Source organism: Lissotriton helveticus, chromosome 7, assembly GCF_964261635.1.
Source record: "Lissotriton helveticus chromosome 7, aLisHel1.1, whole genome shotgun sequence".
In the NCBI taxonomy this organism is placed as follows: Eukaryota; Metazoa; Chordata; class Amphibia; order Caudata; family Salamandridae; genus Lissotriton; species Lissotriton helveticus.
The window spans coordinates 597,821,322-597,847,341 of NC_136068.1; the positions used below are offsets into that span (position 1 = coordinate 597,821,322).

Consider the following 26,020-nt stretch of genomic DNA (forward strand, 5'->3'; position numbering starts at 1 on the left):
ATGGTGATGGGAGTTTGTCATTACGAACGCCACAGCACCATCATGGCTACACTGAAAACTGAGAAGTTTGGTATCAGCTGCTACCACCAGACATGTTTCTGGACCCCTGGGTCGAGAGCCTGTTGCTCTCGGGGGCCTGAAACAATGCACATCCTGGGATGAGGTGCCATGCCTCCCCCTCAGGATGGGCAGGGTTTGAGAAGGGGAAGCTTTAAAGGCTTGCCGCCTTTGTGAGCTTCCCCAGGCCACTTGCTGCCTTCGGCAACTGGTCCCCACTGGTTCTGACCCCCACTTTGGGTGGGAGAACTGTGAGAAGTTGGCCTGATATATGATGCTCACTAGTTCTAGTGATCACCTTGTGTCAGTCCAAACAACCCTTATGGTGATTGGTTGTAAGTCAACCTTATAGACCAGCTATCTTAATGGTAGCATGGACAAAGCAGTCTTAGGCTAAACTCTTTTGGCATGTGAAGCCAGCTGTTTTACCACAATATAACCCCTTGAATACCAGATGAAAGGACACCACACAGGTTGTTAAGAAAATAAACAGTATATTTATTAATAACAAACACCTCTGAACTCTTTATGAGGTCAGAGGGCTAAGCACATGACAATCTCTTAGGAAAAATACGATAAGTTGCACAAATTTACAATGGTGCCCTAGGGGCACGGCATACCATATACTAAGTAAATGGAATGTGAAAGTCGATAGAAGGAATGGAGCTGTCCAGAGGCTGTAGGATTGTTGGGACTACGCTATCCTAACTTTAGTTAAGTAATAGGAGGCCCACGGAACGCGTGTGCAGAGTGTGAACTCTCACGCGAGATGCGTAACAACGTCTATGGACAGTACAGTTCAAGTAAAAGGTAAGTACGGACAATCCTGACTAGTTAGGACTAAAACGACTGTGGAACTGGACACTAGGAGAGTCAATCTACCCTTGAGCACCGAAATGCTCTTGTTACCTTACCCACGGGCTGCGGGTGCATAGGTGCAAAGTTGTGTCGGGTTCCGGCATTGAAGTCTATGGAGCCTGGAGGAAAAGATGCTGCAGGCGACCAGGAGGAAGATGTCCGGTGTGATCCAAGGGTGGATCAGAGATGCTAAAGACCTGAAAGCAGAGGGGACAATGTTCACAGTCACTAGCCAGTGACTGGAGTGGAGCCAGGAAGGAACCAGATGTCGTCATCGCGATCAAAAGAAGAGTGGACGCTTGACTCTGCAGCCACGTGGACCAGGAGGTGTCTTCGACGACCAGGATGGAGGCACGCGCTGTCCCACGCAGGCTCTCGCTGTCTGCGGTGTCGGATCCGGATTTGGACTCAACAGGCCTTGGCAAAGGCAACCCACGCGGTGAGTGAAAAAGGCGCCTGGTGCGGACTAGGAGAGTCCGGGGTGCCCCTCTTTTGGAAGGGAGCAAGGACCAGTCTGGAGCAACCAGACCAGCAGTGAAGATTTCAAGGTTCGTCGTCTAGGAGCCCACTAGCCAGCCGGCAAGTGACCAGACAACGCGTCGAGCAGCAAACAAGCAGAAGGGCCCCACGTAGATCGCGTGGAAGCTGGAGGGCTGATCTTCGGTGCAGGGGCTGCTCGGGGCTGGGGCTTCTCAATCCCCAAAGCACTTGATCGAGTTTACCGCGGGAGTCGTGCTGGAAGTGAAGTTCAGTTTCTTTCAAGATGGCCGGTCCCACGTGTCTCGTCGCACCCACGGGTCTCAGCTTTGCTGCAGATGTGAATTGAGGTCGGAGAGGTCTGGGAATCCGGGTCTCGTCGGGCTCTGAAGTCTGGATCCTCGAGGTAAGACGACAAAGTGAAGCCGCTGGACGCTTGATGGTGCCTGCAGTTGCAGGGTGGACACTCCTTGTCCACAAGGGAGATTTCTTCAGTCTTCTGTGGAGCAGAACGTCGAAGTCCAGGGTTTCTTCTTGTAGAGTAGTTCAGGATTAATCTAATTTGGAATGGGACCAGCTCCTACCTTTATCCTGCTAAAGGGGGCTGTACTGGTGACTAGGTCCCTCCCCTGGGTGAGACCAGGAAGGGGGGTGGTTACACCCCCTATCCTTTGTCCGGTTTCGCGCCCGAGCTGGGGCAGGGATGCCCCAGCAACTGGTTTGAACCGGTGTATGCACAGGACAGCTTGTGTGCCCCAGGCATGTCTCATTCCTTTCAGGCCTATCCTACCCAATACACAAAATCCTGTCTGGGGTGGTGCTAGCACCTCCCAAGGCAGGAAACCCTTTGTCCAGGCCTCCCTCACTGGAAAGACTCCCAGCAGCAGGAGGTCAGACTTGTGTCTGTGGTGGCAGCATCCATTTTGTGATGCCAAGGCTCGAGTTAACTTTAACCGGGGTTTACAGTTACATACATGTCGTGCCCCTCTAGAAGGGTGGAATGCTACCCCCGTCTCCAGAATTGGCGAGGGGGTAGTATTCCAATTCGTATGACACCTTACTCGACATGTTTTGATAATGTTATACCAGAGTTAGCATTTAACCGCGAGGTTGATAATGCACTTTAGAGTATATGGTACAGGTTATCATGGAACAGCTATTAGGACTTGGTTCCGCAAGCTGAAGACGGGCTCAGCTCATGCAAGAGCACCATCTCACATAATTCCAAGCACTCTGCCTTCAGGATTGATAAGGCCTGCCATAGGAGTGACTGATAGGAATATATGTGTCCATTTTAGGGTTAGATATAGGTATACTATATCTATAGCAAAGGGTGATTACACCACCTTGCCCCAGCTGTCTTGCAGCCAGTTGTGTCAGTTTTAGATGGCCAGCCAGGGGTGGCATAATACATGCTTCAGCCCCTGGTAGGCCCTGGGTACACCTATGCCCTGGGTACCTAAGATACACTGTACAGGGACTGATAAGGTGGCCCAGTACCAATTGGTAAATGCACCTAAAGTACATGGATGTCAATTTAGAGAGAGAACAGCTAGGCTGTGGGTCTGATTAGCAGGCCCACAGCCAGGGAAAGTCATAAACCAGTGAAGCAAAAAGCGTAAATCTGGGGTGACCATAGGATTGCAGAACCCACTCTCCTACATAACCCCCCCCAACTTAGGGACATTAAACTAACCTTGACCAGGTGAGTCTTCCTGTTCTAAGTGGAAATACCTGGAGAGACCATCTGCCTTGCCATGGTCAGTCCCTGGTCTGTGCTCCACTGTAAAGTCCATCCCCTGTAGGGAAATGGACCACCTAGGAAGTTTGGGGTTTTCACCCTTCATCTGATTTAGCCATAAGAGGGGCTAATGGTCGGTCTGAATCTTGAAGTGAGTTCCAAACAAGTAAGGCCTCAACTTCTTCAGGGCCCAAACCACAGCAAAGGCCTCCCTCTCTATAGCTGACCAACGTTTCTCTCTAGGGGTCAGCCTTCTGCTTATAAAAGCAATGGGCTGGTCATGACCATCAATATTCAGTTGAGATAGAACAGCTCCCACACCCAACTCAGATGCATCTGTTTGGACAATGAAGGTTTTGGAGTAGTCGTGACTCTTGAGAATAGGTGCAGTACACATGGCCTGCTTTAGGTCATCGAATGCCTTCTGACAGCTAACTGTTCACTGAACTTTCTTTGGCATTTTCTTGCTTGTCAGGTCATTAAGTGGTGTCACAATGGACCCATAATTTTTGACAAACTTCCTATAGTAACCAGACAGGCCCAAGAAAGCTCTGACCTGTGTCTGGGTGGTTGGAGGGGCCCAGTCCTTTATGGCCTGTATCTTGCTCTCCAAGGGTTGAACCTGGCCTCCACCTACAAGGTGGCCCAGGTACACAACCTGACTCTGCCCTATCTGGCACTTGGTGGCCTTGAAAGAGAGGCCTGCCTTCTGCAGGGCCTCCAAAACTTTCCTCAGGTGGATCAGGTGATCCTCCCAGGTGGAGCTAAAGACAGCAATATCATCTAGATATGCTGCACAGAAGTCATCCAACCCAGTGAGAACTTGGTTCACCAACCTTTGAAAAGTGGCAGGTGCATTTTTATAAACCAAAGGGCATCACCACAAATTGGTAATGACCTCCTGGGGTAGAAAATGCTGTTTTGGCCTTGGCATCCTCAGCTAACCTGATCTGCCAATAACCAGCTGTTAGGTCAAATGTACTTAAGAAAGTTGCAGAAGCCAACTTATCTATCAGTTCATCTGCCCTAGGTATTGGATGGGCATCTGTCTTAGTGACAGCATTGAGACCCCTGTAGTCTACACAAAACCTCATCTCGCTCTTACCATCCTGGGTGTGAGGTTTTGGCACTAGAACAACAGGACTAGCCCAAGGGCTCTCTGAGGGTTCAATGACTCCCAATTCCAACATCTTTTGAACTTCTTTCTTTATGCAGTCCCTGACGTGGTCAGGTTGCCTGTAGATTTTACTCTTGACACGCAGACTGTCACCAGTGTCCAGCTCATGGGTGCACCAGTTTGTCTGACTGGGGGTCAGTGAGAACATTTGTCTAAAGGATTGAAGAACCTGTTTGCAATCCTTTTGTTGATGTTCAGAGAGGCTGTCAGAAAAGACTACACCATCTACTGACCCATCATCAGGGTTCTGAGTGAGCAGGTCTGGGAGAGGGTCACTCTCTTCCTCCTGCCCCTCATCTGTGGCCATGAGCAAGCCCATGTCCTCCCTGTTGACAAATGCCTTGAGCCTGTTTACATGAAGCACCCTGTGGGGGCTCCTGGGAGTTCCCATGTCCACCAGGTAGGTGACTTCTCCCTTTTGCTCAATGATGGTATGGTGTCCAGACCACTTGTCTTGGAGAGCTGCTGGGGCCACTGGCTCCAACACCCACACCTTCTGTCCTGCATGATAAACAGTTAGGACAGCCTTTTGGTCATGCCAAGCTTTTTGAAGTTCTTGGCTGGCCTCAAGGTTTTTGGATGCCTTCTCCATGTACTCTGCCATCCTGGAGCGGAGACCAAGTACATAGTCCACTATGTCAAGCTTAGGCTTTTTGAGAGGTAACTCCCATCCTTCCTTCACAAGACATAGGGGTCCTCTTACAGGATGCCCAAACAGAAGCTCAAAAGGACTGTAGCCAACCCCCTTCTGTGGGACCTCTCTGTAAGCAAACAGGAGGCAGGGTAAAAGGATGTCCCATCTTCGCCTAAGCTTTTCAGGTAACCCTTGTATCATCCCTTTTAGGGTCTTGTTGAATCTTTCAACAAGCCCATTGCACTGTGGGTGATAGAGTGTGGTAAATTTGTAATTTACACCACACTCCTTCCACATTGCAGTCAAGTATCCTGACATGAAGTTTGCACCTCTGTCAGAGACAACCTCCATAGGAAACCCCACTCTGGAGAACACTCCAAGTAGGGCCCTGGCCACAACAGGAGCAGTAGTGGTCCTAAGGGGAATAGCTTCTGGGTACCTGGTGGCATGCTCCACTACCACCAGTATAAATCTGTGTCCAGATGCTGTTGGGGGGTCCATTGGTCCAACAATGTCTATCCCCACTCTCTCAAAGGGTACCCCCACCACAGGTAGTGGTATAAGGGGGGGCCTTTGTTGTGCCACCTGATTTGCCACTGGCTTGACAGGTGACACATGAGCGACAAAACTCTTTAGTGTCCTCAGACATATGAGGCCAGTGAAAGTGTGGGGCAAGCCTGTCCCAAATCTTGTTCTGGCCTAAGTGACCTGCAAGGGGAATCTCATGGGCTAAGGTGAGAAGGAAACCTGTAAGAGACAAGGGGATGGCCAGCCTCCTGGTAGCACCAGGCTTGGGGTCTCTTGCCTCAGAGTATAGGAGTCCATCATCCCAGTATACTTTGTGGGCACCTGTAGCATTCCCTGCAGCCTCAGCAGCAGCCTGCTGTCTGAGGGGTTCAAGGGAGGAACAGTCTAACTGTGCCTGTCTCAAGTCTGCCCTGGAAGGTCCCCCTGTCCCAAGAAACTCAACCTGTTCAGGTTCAAGCTCTTCTAGGACAGTTCCTTCTGGGGTCTTTGGGTCAGCCTCTTGAGAGGGCTGATCCTCAACCTGAGGCAGGGGGGAAGGCTCAGCCTTACCCCTACTGCTCTTCCTCTTGGGTAGTGTCTGGTCCATTCTTCCAGGATCCAGCACTTGTTCAGCTGGGCATTTCTTGGCCTGTGACCTCGTCACAGCAAGGACATGTGAGGAGAGACCTAGCATTTCTACATGAGTCCTGTACTCCACATCTGACCACAGTGAGGATTCCAAATCATTGCCCAAAAGACAATCTACTGGGAGGCCTGAACTAACTTCAACCCTTTTGAGGCCAGTTACCCCTCCCCAGGAGAAATTAACAACTGCCATACTGTGATTGGTAGTGACATTGCTAGCATTGGTCACTAGGTAATCTGAACCTAGCATGATCTGGTCAGGGTCCACAAATGTTGGTGTCACCATGGTGACACTGGCACTTGTGTCCCTGTAGGCCTGAGCCATTTTTCCATTGATTAAAGGTGTTTGCCTGTATTTGCTAAGAGTACTAGGACTTACAGTAGGGGTCATATCCATGTCCCCAGTACAAACAAGAACTGCCTGAGTAGGTATTCTGACTAAGTCAGAATCCACCTCAGTTCCCAGGGTTAACCCAGCTATAGCCATGGGAGGTTCACTACCACTACTAACTGTACTAGGGGGTGCAGGTGTCTTAGTGACAGTAGTGGTAGGGGTTTGGCCTTTCTTGGTGCACTCACTAAACCAGTGAGTCTTACTTTTACAGTATTGGCACCATGGTTTCTTAGGACCATCATTCTTCTTCTTTTGGGAATTCTGGGACCCCACCCTCCTTAGATTGTTGGGGCCCTGTTGAAGACTTCTGGTCATTTTGCTTATTCTCATTATTACCCTTCTGGTCTGCTTTCTTCTGGCCACCACCCTGGTTCTGGTTCTGCTGCTTGACCCTTGTCCTGACCCATCTGTCTGCCTTCTTTCCCAATTCTTGGGGAGAGGTCAGATCTGAGTCAATCAAGTGCTGATGCAACAACTGGTTCTGACAATTATTTAAGATTTGCTCTCTCATAATTAGATTACACAATCCTGTGTAATCAGTAACTTTACTTCCAAGTAACCAGCCTTCCAAAGCCTTAGTGGCACAATCAACAAAGTCAGTCCAATGTTGAGCCTGAGTTTTCTGGGTGTCTCTGAACATTAACCTGTACTGTTCAGTTGTTAAGCCAAACCCATCAATCAGTGCAGTTTTCAAGACTTGGTAATCATTAGCATCCTCATCTCTAACAGTGAGGAGCTTGTCTCTACCTTTACCTTCAAAGGAGAGCCACAATATAGCTGCCCACTGACTCTGGGGTACCTGCTGTACTTTTCAGGCCCTCTCCAGAGCAGTTATCCACTTGTGGATATCATCTCCTGTCTTATAGGAGGGCACTATCTTGCTCAGGTTTCTGTTATCAAAACTCCTGTCTTTATCCCTAGGGATATTGCTGCCACCAGTGGGTGCTAACCCACTCAACTGTTGCTCTCTAGCAAAGGCAAGCTTCTCTTTGGCAAGGGCAAGTTCTTCCCTTTGGATCCTTAGATTGGCTTCCTTCATTTTTGCTTCATGCTCTCTCCTCTGAGGGGAAGTCATTCTCCTCTGAGCAGATGCATTAGAGTGCACAGATCTATTGGAGTCCCTAGAAGGAGATCTATCTCTCCAAACCCCAAAGTTAGGCCTGCTAGTGGATGGCACTGAGGGTCCCCCAGTTCCCTCCCTATGTAGGTCTAAGTTGGCCCTTGTAAGTCTGCTGACTAAAGGTTGCCCATTTTCTGCCTCATCCTCAGATACATCCCCTTCTTCCCTATCTTCATTCTCTGCTTCAGGGAGGTTGGAGTCTGGATCACCAGGTGTACCTTCTAAGGGGGGGCATGCTCCCATCTGGATTAGAGGGGGCTGTGTTAGAAGCCCTTCTAGCATCATATGTCTCTAAGAGACCTAACAGAAAAGGAGTGGTAGGGTTAGAACCCTGTTTCAATTTCCTGGAGGTACACAATTGTCTCATCTCCAGGAAACTGAGAGCTGCATATCTGGAAAGGACCTGTGGAGGGTCACTAATCACTAGGGGAGTCTCTGAAGACTCTCCATGGGTAGACATGCTTTCTAGTGAGGTGCAAGTGATGCACTTACCTACACTATAGGTTTTCCTACTGATCCCTTGCTAAGAGTTGTAGTCAGGGTGTGCTAGGCCCTTTCTACTACAACAGCTGGTTCAGTAGAACTCAGAGTATTTCTAAGCTTGTTAGATGTACCTATGGTACCTTATGTGATTTTTCAAATGATATTTCAAGATTATATTTGGTAAAAACAACAGCAAGCTCAAATCCCAACCGCTGCACACCAATGTGAGAAGTTGGCCTGATATATGATCCTCAATAGTTCTAGTGATCACCTTGTATCAGTCCAAACAACCCTTATGGTGATTGGTTGTAAGTCAACTTTATAGACCAGCTATCCTAATGGTAGCATGGACAAAGCAGTCTTAGGCTAAACTCTTTTGGCATGTGAAGCCAGCTGTTTTACCACAATATAACCCCTTGAATACCAGATGAAAAGACACCACACAGGTTGTTATGAAAATAAACAGTATATTTATCAATAACAAACACCTCTGAACTCTTTATGAGGTCAGAGGGCTAAGCACATGACAATCTCTTAGGAAAAATACAATAAGTTGCACAAATTTACAATGGTGCCCTAGGGGCACGGCAAACCATATACTAAGTAAATGGAATGTGAAAGTCGATAGAAGGAATGGAGCTGTCCAGAGGCTGTAGGATCGTTGGGACTACGCTGTCCTAACTTTAGGTAAGTATTAGGAGGCCCACGGAACGCGTGTGCAGAGTGTGAACTCACACGCGAGATGCGTAACAACGTCTATGGACAGTACAGTTCAAGAAAAAGGTAAGTACAGACAATCCTGACTAGTTAGGACTAAAACGACTGTGGAACTGGACACTAGGAGAGTCAATCTACCTTTGAGTACCGAAATGCTCTTGTTACCTCGCCCACGGGCTGCGGGTGCATAGGTGCAAAGTCGTGTCGGGTTCCGGCGTTGAAGTCCATGGAGCCTGGAGGAAAAGATGCTGCAGGCGACCAGGAGAAAGATGTCCGGTGTGATCCAAGGGTGGATCAGAGATGCTAAAGACCTGAAAGCAGAGGGGACAATGATCACAGTCACTAGCCAGTGACTGGAGTGGAACCAGGAAGGAACCAGATGTCGTCGTCGCGATCAAGTGAAGAGTGGACGCTTGACTCTGCAGCCACGTGGACCAGGAGGTGTCTTCGACGACTAGGATGGAGGCACGAGCTGTCCCACGCAGGCTCTCGCTGTCGGCGGGGTCGGATCCGGATTTGGAGTCAACAGGCTGGGGCAAAGGCAACCCACGCGGTGAGTGAAAAAGGCGTCTGGTGCGGACTAGGAGAGTCCGGGGTGCCCCTCTTTTGGTAGGGAGCAAGGGCCAGTCTGGAGCAACCAGACCAGCAGTGAAGATTTCAAGGTTCGTCGTCTAGGAGGCCACTAGCCAGCCGGCAAGTGACCAGACAACGCGTCGAGCAGCAAACAAGCAGAAGGGCCCCACGCAGATCTCGTGGAAGCTGGAGGGCTGATCTTCGGTGCAGGGGCTGCTCGGGGCTGGGGCTTCTCAATCCCCAAAGCACTTGGTCGAGTTTACCTCGGGAGTTGTGCTGGAAGCGAAGTGCAGTTTCTTTCAAGATGGCCGGTCCCACGTGTCTCGTCGCACCCACGGGTCTCAGCTTTGCTGCAGATGTGAGTTGAGGTCGGAGAGGTCTGGGAATCCGGGTCTCGTCGGGCTCTGAAGTCTGGATCCTCGAGGGAAGACGACAAAGTGAAGCCGCTGGGCGCTTGATGGTGCCTGCAGTTGCAGGGTGGACACTCCTTGTCCACAAGGGAGATTTCTTCAGTCTTCTGTGGAGCAGAACGTCGAAGTCCAGAGTTTCTTCTTGTAGAGTAGTTCAGGATTAATCTAATTTGAAATGGGACCAGCTCCTACCTTTATCCTGCTAAAGGGGGCTGTACTGGTGACTAGGTCCCTCCCCTGGGTGGGACCAGGAAGGGGGGTGGTTACACCCCCTATTCTTTGTCCGGTTTCGCGCCCGAGCTGGGGCAGGGATGCCCCAGCAACTGGTTTCAACCGGTGTATGCACAGGACACCTTGTGTGCCCCAGGCATGTCTCATTCCTTTCAGGCCTATCCTACCCAATACACAAAATCCTGTCTGGGGTGGTGCTAGCACATCCCAAGGCAGGAAACCCTTTGTCCAGGCCTCCCTCGCTGGAAGGACTCCCAGCAGCAGGAGATCAGACTTGTGTATGTGGTGGCAGCATCCATTTTGTGATGCCAAGGCTCGAGTTAACTTTAACCGGGGTTTACAGTTACATACATGTCATGCCCCTCTAGAAGGGTGGAATGCTACCCCCGTCGCCAGAATTGGCGAGGGAGTAGTATTCCAATTCGTATGACACCTTACTTGACATGTTTTGATAATGTTATACCAGAGTTAGCATTCAACCGCGAGGTTGATAATGCACTTAAGAGTATATGGTATAGCGTGATCATGGAACAGCTATTAGGACTTGGTTCCGCAAGCTGCAGACGGGCTCAGCTCATGCCAGAGCACCATCTCACATAATTCCAAGCACTCTGCCTTCAGGATTGATAAGGCCTGCCATAGGAGTGACTGATAGGAATATATGTGTCCATTTTAGGGTTAGATATAGGTATACTATATCTATAGCAAAGGGTGATTACACCACCTTGCCCCAGCTGTCTTGCAGCCAGTTGTGTCAGTTGTAGATGGCCAGCCAGGGGTGGCATAATACATGCTTCAGCCCCTGGTAGGCCCTGGGTACACCTATGCCCTGGGTACCTAAGATACACTGTACAGGGACTGATAAGGGGGCCCAGTACCAATTGGTAAATGCACCTTAAGTACATGATGTCAATTTAGAGAGAGAACAGCTAGGCTGTGGGTCTGATTAGCAGGCCCACAGCCAGGGAAAGTCGTAAACCAGTGAAGCAAAAAGCAAAAATCTGGGGTGACCATAGGATTGCAGACCCCACTCTCCTACAAGAACCGTCAGAAAAAACAAGTGACGAAGAGAGGTGTGCCCACCTCTGCCAACTCCACCGCTCAGGTGGGGGAGGCGAGGTGAAGCACAACTCCCAGTCCCCGCCATATTGCAGATGGGGGGGCTCAGCCAACCAGGGACAGGCTCATGCCCCCCTCCCACTGGAGGGTGGCATAATAGGGGGTGTACCCACCCCAGGGAAGGGACCCATTGGTCCCTACCTTTTACCTACACTTTATGCCCCTAAATCTAGTATTTAGGGGCATCCCTGAACCTTGCTCCCTCAGACAAGAAGAAACTACAAGTAAAAGAAGAGGGACCGAATAGCAGCTAACAAGAAGAAGACGCCCCTACCGACCTGTCTCCCCCTCGAACCTGCTCCTGCGAAATACTGGTGTGTCCTGCAAGCAGCAACCTCGAAAACACCAGAGGACCTGCCTCCCTTCAAGCACAAAGACTTTGTCTCCCGTGAACACCAGATTTGTTCATCTGCAACCTCTGACTCCGTCCAGATACCACGAATCCGCCCCACTCTGCACCTGCCATCCATGGCCCGAGATCGAGTGGGCAATCTCCACGACGAGGTCACCCTGGCGATCCTGACCAGAGATCCGGCGATCCCGGACCTGCCTCAAGTCTCCAGCCGATGCCTGCAGCCTAAACCCAGAAGGTCCCCCCAACCGCGACCAGGAGCTGTTAAGAAGATTCGACCCTAAAAAGCACCCCTGCACCAGACGCCCCACAACCTTGGGTGTCCAAACAGACAGTGCCTAGCCAACCTCTAACTTCCCAAATTAGCTTTCGAAGTAGTTGTCGCACCCAGAAGACCTTCGTCCCCAAGCCTGCAGTGCCTTTGCAAACCAGAGGTTCCCCATTGAAAACAACAGGGCGACCGACGTCGAAACAGCACCCTGCACCCGGACGCTTTAGTGGTGCTGAGGGTGCACCTTTGGGGCTACTTTGTTTCCCCATTTGCCCTGAGCTGAAGTCCAGGAGCTTTGTTCCCACAACCAAGTGGCCTTCTTGCCAGCAGTCACCAACCAGAGGCCCCCTATCCCCCATTGGATAACATTGGGCCTTAGCACTCTGCACCCGGCCGCCCTAGTGCTGCTGAGGGTGTAACTAAAGTGCATCCTTGACCCTAGGAGACCCCTGAGTCTACCCCCAAAACCTCAACTCCCACTACCAAATACTTACCTCAAAACCGATAACACTATTTTCCTCCATAGGATAACATTGGCTGTTTTTCTTGGAAAAGTTTCCAAGTGTACAGTTTGAGAACCTTAAGAAATTCTTTAAAATTATACTACCAAAAACGATTTTACTTGCCTGTTTGCAGCAAATGTCCCAGAGTAGTATCCAGGTATACTAAGTAATCTCAAAAGTAACTTACCTGTAATTTTACTGAAAAGCCCATTCAAGTCTATGTACTGTATTTACAAAGTATTGCATTTCTCTGAAATCATACTGTAGTACGAGTTACTTACCTTCGGTAACGATGTATTGTGTAGAGGTGATTCTAGCTGCAGAATCCTTAATGTAGAATTCTCCCCAAGCGTGAGACTGGATCCGGTCAACTTTTCTGCCACAGCATCCCTGCGCGCCGGGGGGTCGGCACCTCACGACTCCGCCCTGAAGTCGTCCGCACTCGTGACGTCAGCGAGGATACACAAGTCCCACCCCGGCGAGCCTGCTTCAGTTTTCTTCGGAGAACTTTCCGCGCCACAATGCGGAGCCATCGCAACCAAAATTGTGAGAATACTGGAACAGTGTGCAAAAAGCACAAGTTACTTACCTTCAGCAACGATATATCTGTAAGAAACAGTAGTTAGTATTAGATTCCTTACCTTAGAATATCCCCAGGCGTCAGACTGGATCCGGAAAGTTTTGCGTAGCAGTACCCCTGCGCGTCGGTAGGCGCCGTCTGCGGCTCCGCGCTCGTTGTCGGTGCCGGGATGACGTCGGAGTACTTAGACGCCGCCCTCGCGCGCTGACGTCAGTTCTTATACACAGCTTTTTCGCGCCAGAAAACGCAGAGCCATGATAAAAACCAACACTGGTGCCATAAAACTAGGGCCATGAAAGGGGATGACCTTAACCCTAGATATAGGTTCGCAGAACGGGGAAGATGGGTAGGGTGGTAAGGAATCTAATACTAACTACTGTTTCTTACAGATATATCCTTATCGAAGCTAAGTAACTTGTGCATTTGAAAGAAACAGGTTAGTATTAGATTCCTTACCTTTGAATAAATACCCCAGCAATGCCAACCCCGGTGGTGGGTCTGCGAACCAATGATCACACCAGAAAGTCCTGGAGAACGGAACGGCCGAAAAAGCCATCTCTCCGGACTTGGCTGTCCAGGCAGTAGTGTCTTGCGAACGTGTGCAGCGAGGCCCACATAGCTGCCTGACAGATGTCCTGCAAGTGGACTCCACGACCCAGGGCAGTGGTAGCTGCCGTGGCCAGAGTGGAATGGGCCCTCAGCCCAACAGGAGGCTCCTTCCTCGCCAAAGAGTAGCAAATCTTGATGCACAAGACGACCCACCAAGAGATGGTTCGTTTGTGCACCGCCCGTCCCTTCTTAGCGCCCACTTAACCAACAAAGAGTTGGTCATCCACCCGGAACTGGCGTGTGCAATCCAGATAGAATGAGAGCGCACGTTTTGGGTCCATACGGTGGAGCCTCTCTTCCTCTTTCGAGGGATGCGGAGACGGAAAGAAGGTGGGCAAGGTGATGGACTGCCCGATGTGGAAGGCTGTGACTACCTTGGGCAGTATAGAGGGTCACGTCCGCAACATAACTTTGTCCGGATGGACAGAAAGGAAAGGAGGTTTAGAAGAAAGGGCCTGGAGCTCACTCACTCTCCTGGCAGAGGTGATGGCAACCAGGAATCCTGTCTTAAGGTTAAGAAGACGAAGAGGACAGTTATGAAGTGGCTCGAAGGAAGCGCACATCAGATAAGTTAGAACTAGGTTCAAGTCCCACTGAGGCATCACGAAAGGAACAGGAGGGAACATATGAGTGAGGCCCTTCAAGAACCTATTTACAACTGGGGACTTGAACAGAAAGGGCTGATCAGGTAGCCTTAAGAAGGCGGAAATGGCAGAGAGGTAGCCCTTGATAGTGCCCAGAGCAGAGCCCTGCTGGGCAAGAGAATGAAGAAAGAGGAGAACCTCAGAAAGAGGGGCAGAGAGAGGATCCACAGCCTTTGCTGTGCACCATGCCACAAATTTGTTCCACCTGCAGGCGTATACCGATTTTGTGGAGGGACGCCTGGCTCACAGAATAACATCGCAGACTTCAGGAGGCAAGTCAAATGGCTTCAACTGTCGCCGCTTAATCTCCACGCATGGAGGTGGAGGCTGGACAGGTTCGGGTGGAGGACCATCCCCTGCTGCTGCGACAGAAGGTCATCCTGAAGAGGCAGACGAATCGGGGGATTGACTGACATGCTGAGTAGCTCGGGATACCAGTATCTTTGTGCCCCGTCCGGAGCCACAAGGATGACTTGGGCCTGGTCGCGCCTGATCTTCAGCACTCTGGGCAGAAGTGGTATAGGCGGAAAGGCGTACAACAGACCGCAACTCCACTCGCGACGAAAAGTGTCGCCGAGCAAGTGCCGCCTTGGAAATACCAACACTCAGAACTGATGACATTGCGCGTTCTCTTCCGTGGCTAATAGATCTAACCAAGACTCTCCCCACTGCTGAAAGAGACCTTGCGCCACATCCGAGTTCAGACGCCATTCGTGATCCATCATGCACCGACGGCCGAGTTCGTCCGCCCTGGCGTTCAGGGAACCTGCCAGGTGTTCAACCACCAGGGTCACGCCCTGATTTTCCAGCCACTGCCCGAGGCGCAGAGCCCACCCCGCCCTGTTTGTTGGAGTACCACATGGCGGTGGTGTTGTCCATGAAAACCTGAACTACACTCCCCCGGACAAAGGGGAGGAATGCCTTCAGGGCAAGTCTGATCGCCCGCAGCTCCAGAAGGTTGATATGGAGCCGGGACTCCGCCGGAGACCAGAGTCCTCTGATCTCCGCCTCTCCCATGTGGCCACCCCAGCCCTGGAGGGACGCGTCCGTCACAACTACGTGCTCCGGTTGAGGTAGGGAGAGGGATCTGCCGCTGACCCAATCGCGGTCCGTGAACCACCACTGCAACTGTCTTGCAGTGCCCTCCGAGATCAAGACGTGGTCGGACAAGTTGCCCTGATGTTGGGCCCACTGAAACTTCAGGTCCCACTGCAGAGCCTGCATTCGCCACCGGGGGTGATGCACCAGAAGGATGCAGGAGGCCATCAGCCCCAGCGTCAACCTGACCGAGACTCGGGATAACAGCTGAAAGATCGGAATCAGAGCCTGACTATCCCGAACCCGCTGTTTGGGAGGATAAACCCGAAACCGCGCCAAGTCTAGAACCGCTCCGATGAAGAGGAGCTTCTGTGAGGGACACAGGTGCGACTTAGGCACATTGATGGAGAATCCCAGCAGGGGCAGGAGGTCGGTCGTAGTCTAGAGGAGGCTGACTACTGTCTGGGGCGAGCCCGCCTTCAACAACCAGTCGTCGAGGTAGGGGAAGACTGAAACTCCTAACCTGCGCAGATGAGCTGCGAACACCGCCATCACTTTCGTGAACACCCGTGGGGCTCTGGTAAGGCCGAAGGGGAGCACGGTAAACAAAGTGCTCGTGGCCTACCGTGACCTGCAGGTAACGCCGGAAGGACGGGGATGTGAAAATAAGAATCCTGAAAGTCCAACGCTACCATCCAGTCTCCCGGGTCCAGGGCTGCTAAGACCTGAGCGAGAGTCAGCATCTTGAACTTCTCCTTCTGGAGGAAGCCGTTGACGTTCCGCAGGTCCAAGATAGGGCGTAGGCCCCCTTTGCCCTTCTTGGGAACCAGAAAGTAGTGGGAATAACAACCACACCCTACTTCTGGCCCAGGAACGCGCTCGATGGCCCCCTTGGCCAAGAGGGCCGCAACTTCCCCTTGCAGAAGTTTCAAGTGAACCCCCGACACGCGGTGGTTCTGCGGTGGCATGGCTGGAGGGGTCGCCTCGAGGGGGAGGGAGTAGCCCCTTCGGACGATTTGCAGCACCCTCCTGTCCGACGTGATGGAGCGCCAGTGGAGGAGGTGATGGCGAACCCTGCCCCCCACTGGCGTCAAATGGGCCTGAAAGCTCGGACTAGGAAGGCTTTGAGGCGGATGCTGCAGGGGTGGATGTGGACTGACCACGCCGTTGTCCCCGGTTACCGCCGCGAAGGTAACCACGTCCGCTGCCGCGCTGAATGGTAGTCTGCGGCCCAAGGCTGGCAGGACGTGTGGGAGCACTCCTTCCGTGGCCACGAAAGGAGCGCTGGGCAGAACATTGCTGGCGCGGGGCCGACAGGCCCAAGGACTTGGCCGTAGCCCTGGAGTCCTTAAAGCGTTCCAGCGCATGATTTGCCTTGCCACCGAAGAGGTAGCTGCCATCGAATGGCATGTCCATAAGGGTGTTTTGGACATCGGCCGAAAAGTTAGCGGACCTCAGCCAGGCGTGGCGGCGAACCGCCACAGACGTGGAATCGCTCTTCCTAGCGAGTCCGTGGTATCCAGTCCACATCTGATAGAGTACCGCACTGTGTCTCTTCCCTCCGCAAGGGCTCGAGCGAGTTTTGCCCGGGCTCCCTCCGGGCACTCAGGCAGCACGGCCGCAACCGTATCCCACAGAGAGTGGGTGTAGCGGCCCAAGAGGTACGCGGTGTTAACTGACCGCAACCCCAAACTAAGGGAGAACATCTTCTTTCCGAACTGTTCATACCTCTTGGATTCCCGATCTGGTGGTGCCGTCGGGAATGCGGATTGGGAGGTAGAGGCCTGGATAACCAGACTCTCGGGGTGGGGTGGGTGGACAAGAAACTAGGGTCGCCCGGGGCTGGGTGGTGGCGCCTAGCGACGTTCCTATCTACAGGAGGACCTGTAGTGGGCCTGGACTAAGTGCCCAACAGGACGTCTGTGAGAGCCTCATTAAACGGCAGTAGAGACTCTGGGGAGCTTACCTGCAGTTTAAGGACCTCTGTGAGGATGTTGGACCTCACTGTTGCGACGGGGAGCTCAAGAGCCAAGGCCTTGGCTGCCCTCATCAGCACCGCACTATAAGCTGCCCCCTCCTCCGTAGCCACGGTAGGAGGGGAGAGAAAACCAGTGTCTGGGGAGGTATCCAGGCCACTGGCTTCCCCTAGTTCCTGTGTCCAGTCCTCATATGACTGGCACTCCCGTGCCAGGGGGTCCTCAGACCCCCCAAGTCTCCCTCGTCGTCCATGTCCTGAAATTCAGGGATAAAGGATGGACCCAGATCCTCGAAGAATTCCTCTTCGGCCGGCAACGAATGCGGCGTCGGGTGGATCCAGACCGAGGTTTGGACCAGGGACGGCGTCGTCCGAGGACGGCGCCGGGGGTGACACCCTAGGGGTCGAAGCCGGCGGGGTCGCAAGGTCGACCAGCGGCGACCTGGATCCGGAAGCGGATCCAGTGGGGCCTTGAGGCATCAGTTGAGGTATCAGTCATGTGGGTGAGAAGTCGCACAGACCCTAGAAGGGGTTGGATCTGCTGTGGCTTAAGATACCACATTTTGTGTAACAGTGAGGCTACCATCTGAGTGCGTTCTAGGCATTGGTCTCAGCTAGCACTTTTTACTAGCCAATCGTCCTGTTAAGGAAAGATGTGATTGTGTTTTTGCAAATGTGCAGCTATGACGGCTAGGTATTTCCTACCTACACTTGTGACTGTTGTGACCACAAGGGGTAGAATTCGGAATTGAGAGTGTTGAACACTCCCCACAAAGTGCAGATAGCAGTGATGTCTCGGGTCTGTGTGGATCTCGAAGTAGGAGTCTTTGAGGTTGTAGGTCACTAGGTGATCTCCTGTGCAGAGCAGCGGAATGACGTTAAGTAGCAGCTTAGAGGCCGGAGTTCTAGGAAAGGCTACAGGGTTCCATCCTTCCTAGGGTTTGGGAGGTAAAGGGAGTAAAGTACCTCACTCAGCTGGTGAGGGGGCATCAGTATGGAGGCAACTCTGGTGAAGAGAGCTTGCACTTCTTCCTGTAACAGTTGTAGATGGCCTTAACTCATTATTTAACAACGAAGGGGTATGTTTGGTGGGATTAAGTGAAATCCAGGTGGTACCCCTGCTGTACAGCACAGAATATAAATCAGTCTGAGGTTATTTCCTCCCACTAAGAAAGTAATAACATCACTTTTCCTTCAACAGGTGTTGTGTGATGGAGCCCCCTATACCAAATGCAAAAAAAGCTTGGGTGCCTGAGTGCCCTGAAAGGACTGCCTTTGCGTGAGGTAACTGCCTATAGGTAGGAGTGAATGATTTAGGGCTTTCTCTCGCTTGTTTGCGGAGGGCAGACCTGGGTGTTTTGGTCTGCAGTGCACCCATGACTTTGGCAGTCTGTATCCTTTTCAATGTTTGAGTACAGAGTCGACCTGAGAGCCAAACATATGTTCACTATCCAACCAGAAGTTGATGAGGTGCTCTTGAACCGCCAGTCTATAGCATTGGAATCTTTGCCAGTCACAACATCTCAGAATGATGACGGTATTGATCTCTTTGGTGGTGCGGTCAGTGGAGTTCAGAGAAAAACCAAAGGTGATGATGGACGGAGCTTTGACAATACAAACACTCACCCCCAGTCAACTGATCTGGGTTTAATCCATCACCGTTCTTTAGCTCACTCCGCCACCCCAGTTCAGACATGGCCATATGCAAATCAGTCTGACCCTGACCCTCATGGGAACAGTCCAGCCCGAACTGCGAAGCCATGTCTTCCCTGGACCGGAATCAAGCTTCCCAGGACCGGTTTCTGGCATTACAGCCGTCTTCAGCCGGGCTTGCTTGACTGGATGTATGACGTTAGAACGCATACATTGACAACGCGTACCTTTACAACGCGTTCGTAACAACGAAAGTTGTTACCACGCATTGCGCTGGGGGGCGCAAAATTGATTAATTTAATTTACTATTCCAACACCAGTCCCCGTGGATAGTAGGGAAGGTGTTGGGATAGTAAATTAAATCATTTACTATCCTTGAGCGCCCCCCAGTGCAATGCGTGGTAACAACTTTCGTTGTTACGCCCGCGTTGTAAAGGTATTCCGTTGTAATGCTTGCGTTCTAAACGCTGCATACCTGCTTGACTCCAGTGGCAAAGTGAGCAAGGGACTCACGTCTGAGCATACCCAGCCAACTTAGGGCGAACAAAGAAAAACCAAAGGTGATGATGGACGGAGCGTTGACAATACAAACACTCACCCCCAGTCAACTGATCTGGGTTTAATCCATCACCGTTCTTTAGCTCACTCCGCCACCCCAGTTCAGACATGGCCATATGCAAATCAGTCTGACCCTGACCCTCATGGGAACAGTCCAGCCCGAACTGCCAAGCCATGTCTTCCCTGGACCGGAATCAAGCTTCCCAGGACCGGTTTCTGGCATTACAGCTTGGCAGTTCGGGCTGGACTGTTCCCATGAGGCACAGGGTCAGACTGATTTGCATATAGCCATGTCTGAACTGGGGTGGCAGAGTGGGCTAAAGAACGGTGATGGATTAAACCCAGATCTTTTGACTGGGTGTGAGTGTTTGTTTGATTCAGATGCTCCGTCCATCACCACCCCCTTTTGTACCGCTTTGGCCGCCATAAGTGTGGCAGGGTATGCTCAGACTTGAGTCCCTTGCTCACTTTGCCACTGGATTCAAGCAAGCCGGGCTGAAGACGGCTGTAATGCCAGAAACCGGTCCTCGGAAGCTTGTTTCCGGTCCAGGGAAGGCATGGCTTGGCAGTTCGGGCTGGACTGTTCCTGCCCGAACTGTGGGGTGGCAGAGTGGGCTAAAGAACGGTGATGGATCAAACCAAGATCTTTTGACTGGGTGTGAGTGTTTGATTGGTTCAGATGCTCCGTTCATCACCACCCCCTTTTGTACCGCTTTGGACTCCTAGGTTCAGCACTGGGACCTCTATCTAAAACAGGTAAGTAATTACGTTTTGGTAGTTAATACAATTTTTAAAGACTATTTGTATTTTGCAAAAATCAGAAATTTCACAGAAATACAGTCAATGGTTTCCTATGGAAGAAAATTCAGGTTACTGGTAAGTACGGTTAAAATTACTTTTCAGGGTTGGTGCCGGGCTAAAAGGTGCTTCGGAAACTGGGGGGTATGGCCCTGTGGACTGAAGTGGGGTTGGGCCCAATGTATCTTTAGAAAAGCAAGAAAGTACCCACACTTCCAATTGTTTAATCTCAACTGATTTAAAACAAGAAATGAACCAACTGTGTCATGTTCATCTCGGCAATTACTTATGCCTTTTATTTGTTATTTTACAAAAACATGATATTTTTTAGAAAGAGAACAAGGAGTTCTCCACAAACATAGCCACACGTTTTAGTGAGTAACTTTTACAACAACATATGTGTAAACATAGAAAAACGAACAGTCAATACATTTCATTTCATGATATGACGTGAGTTTAAAACAAACAGGTGGAAAAAAGAATAGTGAAATCAAATACGATGTCCAACTTATTATTCAATAGACATCAATGCATACATGCAATCATATCAACAATACTAAAGTGCCAACAAATATTTTAAATCAATAAGGTTCAGTCCCCTTTGTCAACAACAGACTTTTTCAATAATTTAGGATTTAATCCTTTATGTCAAACTTGTGGGATTTAGTCCTTTTATGCCACGCGTTTCAAGTGCGGGTATCCTGTGCCCACACAACTTATTATTCAATAGACATCAATGCATACATGCAATCATATCAACAATACTAAAGTGCCAACAAATATTTTACATCAATAAGGTTCAGTCCCCTTTGTCAACAACAGACTTTTTCAATAATTTAGGATTTAATCCTTTATGTCAAACTTGTGGGATTTAGTCCTTTTATGCCGACTGAACCTTATTGATTTAAAATATTTGTTGGCACTTTAGTATTGTTGATATGATTGCATGTATGCATTGATGTCTATTGAATAATAAGTTGGACATCGTATTTGATTTCACTATTCTTTTTTCCACCTGTTTGTTTTAAACTCACGTCATATCATGAAATGAAATGTATTGACTGTTCGTTTTTCTATGTTTACACATATGTTGTTGTAAAAGTTACTCACTAAAACGTGTGGCTATGTTTGTGGAGAACTCCTTGTTCTCTTTCTAAAAAATATCATGTTTTTGTAAAATAACAAATAAAAGGCATAAGTAATTGCCGAGATGAACATGACACAGTTGGTTCATTTCTTGTTTTAAATCAGTTGAGATTAAACAATTGGAAGTGTGGGTACTTTCTTGCTTTTCTAGGGCTAAAAGGTGCAGCACTGAGGTCTCTCCTGATAGCAGGTGAGTAAATCATAATTCATTGTTCGGATGATTTTAGGTGAATATTTTAAAGTTCCAAAACTCCACACTTAAAAGAATTTTCAAGTGAAACCAGTCAATGTTCGCCTATGGAAGAAAAGTGAGTTATCAGCTTTTAGGTAAGTACTCGACTGGCAGAGTTAAGGTTGTGGGCATAGACTCAGGGGTCTCCCAGGGTCAGGTAGGAACAGTTGGTACACCTTCAGAGGCACAGGGGCAGCCGGGTGCAGAGGTAGTTAGGCCCAATGTTATCCAATGAGAGGCAGGGGGCCTTCGGTTGGTTGCTGCGGGTTAGCAGGCCACTCGGCTGTGGGAGTTGGGCTCCTAGTCACTTGCTCAGAGCAAATGAGGAAGTAGGATAGGACACAGGTTGCACTGCCAGGGGCACTCGGGCGGCTGGGTGCAGGGTGCTTTTGAGCCGTCGGGCGATCAAGATTATTAGAAGGAAAGAAAAAAAAAAAAAGAAAAAAAAAAAGATCTTGAAAAGGGAATAAAGGCTGCAGGCCCGGGGATGGTGGATCTTCTTGAGCGACCAACACTTCGAGGGGTAAGTTGGGATCTTGGTGTGTAGGTAGGCACCACGGAGTTGGGCACGGGGGGCGCCGGGGTGTCGTTGACGTCGGGAAATCTTACCCTCTGCTGGTCGCGGCAGGAGGGGTCCCTGGTCTGAGTCTGCAGGCATCGTCTTGGTCGTCGAGGGGGGTCTTTGGGCACTGGATTCCAGTTCAGAATGACCGTGGAGACACCCCTCAGGATCTTTGTCCACTTGGGCACAGGCCGGGCTCGGTGGGTGCAGAGTGGGTTGGATTTGCGGTTCCCGGCTGGCACCAGGGGTATTGCTGTTTGAGCAGAGCCACTGCTTGTGGGAGTCCCAGTCTCTAAGAGGGTCCAGGCAGGTCCTCCAGGGTTCTTGAGGTTGCTGTCCGCAGGAGACGCCGGGGTTCAGCAGGAGCAGGTTCAAAGATCAACAGGCCTGTAGGGCTGGCGCCAAGTCAGTTGGTGTCGTCCTCTTGTTAGCAGCAGCACAGCAGATCTTCTTCTTTGTCTTCTTTCTTGTTTCGAAATCGGGATCTGTGGAAGGAAGGTTCAGGGTGCCCCTAAATGCTACATTTAGGGGTGCTACAGGTAGGGGAAGGGTAGGGACCAATAGGTCCCTGTCCTGGGGTGAGTACACCCCCTATCCTGCTCCTCTCCTGTGGGAGGGGGGCAGGAGCCTATCTCTGATTGGGCAGGGCTCCCCATCCTCAAGATGGGCAGAGCCCAGAGTTGTGCTTCACCTCGCCTCTTCCACCTGAGAGGTGGAGTTGGCACAGGCTGGCACACCCCCTTTCCTCACGTAGGGGTTCCTGACAGTGTTCCCGCCAGAGTAGAGGCCAGAACTGGTGGGGGCAGTTGCTGAGTACAGCAAGTGGTCTGGAGAAGCTCACAAAGGCGGTAGGTATGCCTTTGAAGCTTCCCCCTGCCCATCCTGGGGGAAGAGGCCTAGCACCTCGCCCAGGATGTGCATTGTTGCAGGCCCAGGAGAGCAGAGGCTCTCCACCCAGGGGTCCAGCAACATGTCTGCTGTGTGGCAGCCTCTCAGACCAGACGTGGATTGTAGGTTAGGTTTCAGGGGGCATCTCTAAGATGCCGTCTGTATTGCATTTCACATTAAATCCCACACTGGCATCAGTGTGGATTTAATGTGCTGAGAAGTTTGATATCAAACTGGTCAGTCTTCTGTGTAGCCATTATGGTGCTGTGGAGTTCGTGATGACAACCTCCCAGCACCATATACTCTTAATGGCATCACTGCACTTACAGTGCCCAGGAATGGCCCTGGGTACTGTAGGGGCACAGGGCTCATGCACCTGTGCCCACACCACTGGCAGAAGGGAACCCAGCTAGAGGGGTGACTGATGTATGCCAGGGCAGCGGGTTTGTGGGCATGGCACACAGAGATGTGTCACGTGGATCCCTATGCACTCACTTAATTTATCTCCTTAACTAAAGTATTTATATTCTTTAGGGTGGCGTCGGCACTTGTCGCACAATGCCCGATTGTGCCTTGAAATAACTGAAGAATGTGCGATAGTTGAAACAACTGTCACTGAAGTGCGCGCTCATATACACATGAAATAATTAAATTTCTTCTCAATGTACAAAGTTTAACCATTTGATGAATTAATGATTTATTCATATGAATGAAATATGAACATTCAAAGAAACAATGGCAAATAAATGAGAATCATTTGAGTAACGAAATCACGACTTGACAATTTGAATTTGAGAAGAAATTTAATTATTTCATGTGTATATGAGCGCGCACTTCAGTGACAGTTGTTTCAACTATCGCACATTCTTCACACAGAGATGTGTGCCATGTCAACTCTTTGTTTGCACCAGGACACTCAGTCTGCCAAGGCAGGGTGTGGGTGTCAGGGTGCAGGGCCCCTAAGAGTGGCACAATAAGTGCTGCAGCCCTTAGTGGTCTTCGATGGTCACAATGCCCTGGGTACCTAGGGTACAATTTACCAGGGGCTGACATGTGGCCAGTGATGCCAATTGGGTTTCAACTTCAATACAGTTTTAGGGAAGGAACACAGGCCCTGGGCACCTCATTGGCAAGAGCCCAGGGCACACTCAGTCAAAGCACGTCAACAATTCAGCAAAAAGTGGGGGCATACCATGCAAGAAAGATGGCACTTTCTCACACTAGAGGACAAAGTCTATCAGATTTGGTCTCCCTGCACAGGCAGGATACCTGAAGGCCCAGGCTTTTCTTTTTCAGCGCCGATTATGCCTTTGGGTCTGAACAGGTCCAGTCTTTTGGGTGAGTTTTGAAGCTGCATCTTGCAGTGTGTCAAATAGAGTTCTTATCAGTAACAAATAGTGTTTTGCAATTTAACACCTTAGACAAAGAGTGGGACCCCTTCTTGGGCTCTGGAGACAGGTTGAGGTTACACACCTAATGCTGGTCAACAAATTAATGATCAAGTTACATTTATTATAGAACTGGAAGGGTTTTTTCTCCACAGTACTCTCCACAACAATCAATCTCAATTTCACCCGAGTTTCAACTAGATGGTCACATCAAAGCCACTCAAAGTTGAGTCCTGTACAATCACAGATCCAGTGTAGAGTTCTCCTGTCGCTGGGGCTGAATTCTCGATATCTCACATCAAAGTAGCCATAAAATATGCTGTGGGTCAATAACTTGAATGTCAAACAATAAGGCAGAAAAAAACAATATGCGGTACCTGGTGAATAGAAGATTCTTCGAGTTAAAATACTTGCAAACATCTGTGCCCAACAACAGATGTCAGGAATATGCAAAGCATGTGTGTGTATCCAAAGCAACATGTTCAACCAACATGCAACATTACATTTCACACAATACACTTCATAAAAGTCATGACCATTTACCTTTCAAAATGTTTCACATTACAATTACTTCCATTTGTAAGCATGAGAGTTGGAAGAGTAATGTACAGCCACCTTCCAAAGTCATAGCAAACAACATAATTCATAATGAGGAGCAACTCTTAAAATAGTAGGAGCTTACCCTGATGTGTTTATACGGAGGGGGCTTCTTGTCATTTTTTTTGTCTTCCTGCAGCTGTCTGATCTCCTTCTGAGTCCGCAGCTCTTCAAATCTGGCAGCAGCTTCCAGTAGTGCTGAGGAACAACAGTTTAAATTTCATTAATAATAAAACAGACCAATGCTAACTAGAAGCTCTCCAAATAAAGTGATACATAGGTTTTCAATGGTGATTCTTTTCCAAGATCTGTCTGACTAGAGATATGCAGAAAAATCTCAAAGGGAGAAAAAGAAGCAGAAGGTACAGGCTCCGTTTATGAAAAAAAGCATATGCTGCAAGGATAAACATGGACACTCAAAGAATTGCCCCTTTGAGCACTTATACATACCACGCTGCTAGTTTTAGTGTTAAAAGCATGCCACTAAAAGGTGAAAAAATTCCACGACATGGTTCAATACCAATGTTCACTCCTTCTGGGGAGGAGGCATACCCCTAACCCTATTGGCTACAATCCTCCCACAAATATGGAGGATTTTTCAAAGGAGGGGTCACTTCAGTTCAGGGCACCTTAGGGGTGGTCCTGGCTCAAAGCGGACACACCTCTCTTGTTTACTCATTTTCCTGCCGACCTTGCTGCTAAAAGTGAGCAGTCACCGGACATTTTCCTCTCGACAGCGCTGCCTGGGGGTGTGCACGCTTGCCTTACAGGTTGGAACTCCATGCGAAAAGGACCTTTTGAGGTGGCACTGACACTGCATGAGTGACACTCCTGAGTGACCCGTGGCTGCACACAACTATTCTGTGCTGGTTAGGAGTGGCCCGGAAACCCCAAACCTGTGCTGCTGGATGACCCCCTCACCTGACTTAATCGGCTGCGGTGAGACTGTGGGGGCTGACAAACATTATCAAATTAGGTGCCGAGATGACCCTGCATTGGGGTTTGTTATTGGCAATGGACTGAGTATCTATGTGGCCCCACCTAGGTTTTGGTCCTGCTTGCTCAAACTTTTGGGACCCCATG

The 26,020-nt window shown here is 50.1% G+C and overlaps 1 protein-coding gene across 7 annotated transcripts in view; it reads right to left on the bottom strand.

Moving 5' to 3' along the window:
• Positions 1-26,020, bottom strand: part of NSD1 (nuclear receptor binding SET domain protein 1) — a 1,209,044-nt gene that overhangs the window by 136,510 nt on the left and 1,046,514 nt on the right. For all 7 annotated transcript variants that reach the window (XM_078652779.1, XM_078652777.1, XM_078652781.1 and 4 more), the window contains one exon: positions 25,023-25,135. In XM_078652779.1, coding sequence (XP_078508905.1) covers positions 25,023-25,135 — 113 coding nt within the window. The remainder of the gene's footprint in view (positions 1-25,022; positions 25,136-26,020) is intronic.